The sequence below is a fragment of the Mandrillus leucophaeus genome, unplaced genomic scaffold (genome assembly GCF_000951045.1).
Source record: "Mandrillus leucophaeus isolate KB7577 unplaced genomic scaffold, Mleu.le_1.0 Scaffold541, whole genome shotgun sequence".
Lineage (NCBI taxonomy): Eukaryota > Metazoa > Chordata > Mammalia > Primates > Cercopithecidae > Mandrillus > Mandrillus leucophaeus.
In genome coordinates, this window is record NW_012105820.1 from 294,801 (window position 1) to 297,522 (window position 2,722).

General features: G+C 50.8%; 1 protein-coding gene across 1 annotated transcript in view; it reads right to left on the reverse strand.

The window, feature by feature from the left end:
• Positions 1–2,722, reverse strand: part of SUPT6H (suppressor of Ty 6 homolog (S. cerevisiae)) — a 37,144-nt gene that overhangs the window by 19,998 nt on the left and 14,424 nt on the right. Inside the window, exons 10-14 of the mRNA XM_011997513.1 lie at positions 2,116–2,264; positions 1,566–1,664; positions 686–815; positions 450–600; positions 119–273 (exon numbers count right to left, since the gene is read on the reverse strand). Coding sequence (XP_011852903.1) covers positions 119–273; positions 450–600; positions 686–815; positions 1,566–1,664; positions 2,116–2,264 — 684 coding nt within the window. The remainder of the gene's footprint in view (positions 1–118; positions 274–449; positions 601–685; positions 816–1,565; positions 1,665–2,115; positions 2,265–2,722) is intronic.

A 2,722-nucleotide genomic window follows, 5' to 3' on the forward strand; every position in this document is an offset into this window, starting at 1 on the left:
GAGACAACAGCTTGCTCAACTATGAAATTGTGGTTCCCCACTCCTGAGGGGCCCTTCCCTCCATCAGACTCCCCACCAGGCCTTCTCCAGAGAGCCTCCAGGCCAGGGTTCTGCTTACCCTTCCACTCCCTTCATATCTATGCTGATGTCAGTGGTGAGGAGTCCTTCGTCTTCAGCCAGGCATATCTTGAGGAACTGATCATCTCTCAGTTCCTTAACAGGCTTGTTCTTTAAGTACTTGAAGGAATAGGCATAGTGGGCCTCATCCACATCCTGCACACATGAAGGGAGAATCATGAGCCTGTGGATGGGCTGGGCCAGGCCCCAGGAGAAAAGACTGCCTTTCTGCTTTCAGGCACACAGCTCAGTGAAGTGGAAGGCAAGAAACTCAGGCCAATCAAAGAAGGAGCTGGGGCACATCTTGGATCAAAGCCCTTCACCCAGCTCACCTTTCTACCTTTCTTGGTGGGGGTTATATTTAGCTTGGCTCTCTCTTGGAAGGTCTGCCTCAGCACCTGCCGGACAAGGGGCTCACGGGCAATCTGCAGGGCTACCATGTAGCGGGCGCCTTCTAGCACAGCTTCTGGAGTAGGGAACTGGCTGTGGGGAAAATGGTGCAGCTACAGGACCAGGCTGTTGTGGCCCTCAGGCCCCTCCTCCTGTCAGTCACCTGCTGCACGCCTACCTGCAAACGTAATCCTTGGCCAGCTCCAAGGGCTCTGCGGGAAACTGCTCTGTCTCATGCCGCTGGTAGCTGTCCCGCAGGTTCTCCCCAAACTGCTCAGGAGTAAGCCCAAACTTTTTGGCCAGGCCATCTAAAGCAAACAGAAGAGTGAAGGGTAAGGCAGCAGATGGGCTGATAAACCTCTTGGCTTTCAGAATCTGGAGTTGGAATTCTGGGAACTAGCCTTTGTTATTTTCCTGAGACGGTCTCGCTCTGTTGCCCAGACTAAAGGGCAGTGGTGTGATCATGGCTCATTGAAGCCTTGACCTCCTGGGCTCAGGCGATCCTCCCACTTCAGCATTCCCGAGTACCTGGGACTACAGGTGTGTCTCACCACTCCTGGCTAATTTTTTCTGTATTTTTTGTAGAGTCTTGCTATGTTGACCAGGCTGGCCTCCAACTCCTGGGCTCAAGCGATACTTCCACCCTAACCTTCGAAGTGCTGGGATTACATGCTTGAGTCACTGTGCCCAGCTAGGGCACTGGAATTTAAAGAGGCCAGGAATGAGCAGGACCAGGTGGTCAAAGAACAATGAAAAAACTGATTTTAAACACTTGATGGGCTGTTATAAAGCAGAAGAAACAGACAGACTGGACTCTCTCCCTCTAATCATGAGTTTCCCATTACCTCAGGAAATTAGAGAGAGGCTGAACCGTCACTGTGGGGCGGGAATGGGTATGGAGAGGAAGTGCTTTTGAAGACCAGATAACAGGCTGGTTCAGGATTGGATTGGTGATTGACCCAGATAGCCTTTCTTTTTCCTGCCAACCAGTCTTTTTTTCTGGGTAACTTCCCTTGCTCAGGCTAGAATGCCTAAATCCGAAAGAAGCTAGCTTTTACCTAGCCCAGCACTCTGGCAGATGGTGTACATGTCTCGGCGAGAGGCTTGCTTGAGCTCTGGCCCCCTCTGCTCCTCATCTTCTGCCTCGTCCCCTTCACCTGGGAAGAAAACACGGGGAGATTGAGGGTTCTAGTTTCCAATCACTCCCAAGAATCTGACACATTAGGAGAGAAGCCTTAAAGGGTACCCAGCCAAGGGTCTCCTTCAAGATGCCATGGGCCATCAAGTCTCCTGGGTTTTTGAGACACAGCCTCTGTTTGTTGCCCAGGCTGGTGTGCAGTGGCGTGATCTCAGCTCACTGCAACAACTGCCTCTAGGTTCAGGCATGCCTCAGCCTCCTCAGCAGCTGGGATTACCGGTATGTGCCACCTAGCCCTGCTACTTTTGTATTTTTAGTAGAGATGGAGTTTTGCCATGTTGGCCAGGCTGATCTCGAACTCCTGACCTCAGGTGATCCACCTGCCTTGGCATCCCAAAATGCTGGGATTACATGCATGAGCCATCATGTACAGCCATCAAGTCTCCTGGATTTTCTTTTCCAGCACTAACCTTCTTCATCTCCCTCTTCCCTGACACGCTTCAGCTTCTTGCGGCTAGCTTTGGCGGCGTTCTGCATCTTAGGGATGTCTCGGCCATAATAAAGAAGAAAATGGTTGTAGACATCTTTCAGCTCATCCATTGACTGGACATCCTTGAGCCTGAAAAGGAAGAGACATAAGGTTTCAGTCATCACTGCGGAAAGGATATAATCCAATTTGGCTCTAAGAGGTCCAATTCCCAAAAGGCAGTATCCCAACTAAAATGGGATCCCAACCAGTTTTTTCCAATTATTATTATTATTGTTATTATTTTTTTGAGACAGAGTCTCACTCTGTTGCCCAGACTGGAGGGAGGATGATCACTTGAACCCGGGAGGTTGAGGCTGCCGTGAACTGTGACCACACCACTGCTCTCCATCACCACTGCTCTCCATCCTAGGCAACAGAGAAAGACACATAGCTGGGTGCGGAGGCTCATGCCTGTAATCCCAGCACTTTAGAAGGCCAAGGCGGAGGGATCACAAGGTCAGGAGAGCGAGACCATCCTGGCTAACATGGTGAAACCCCATCTCTACTAAAAATACAAAAAATTAGCTGGGTGTGGTGGTGGGTGCCTG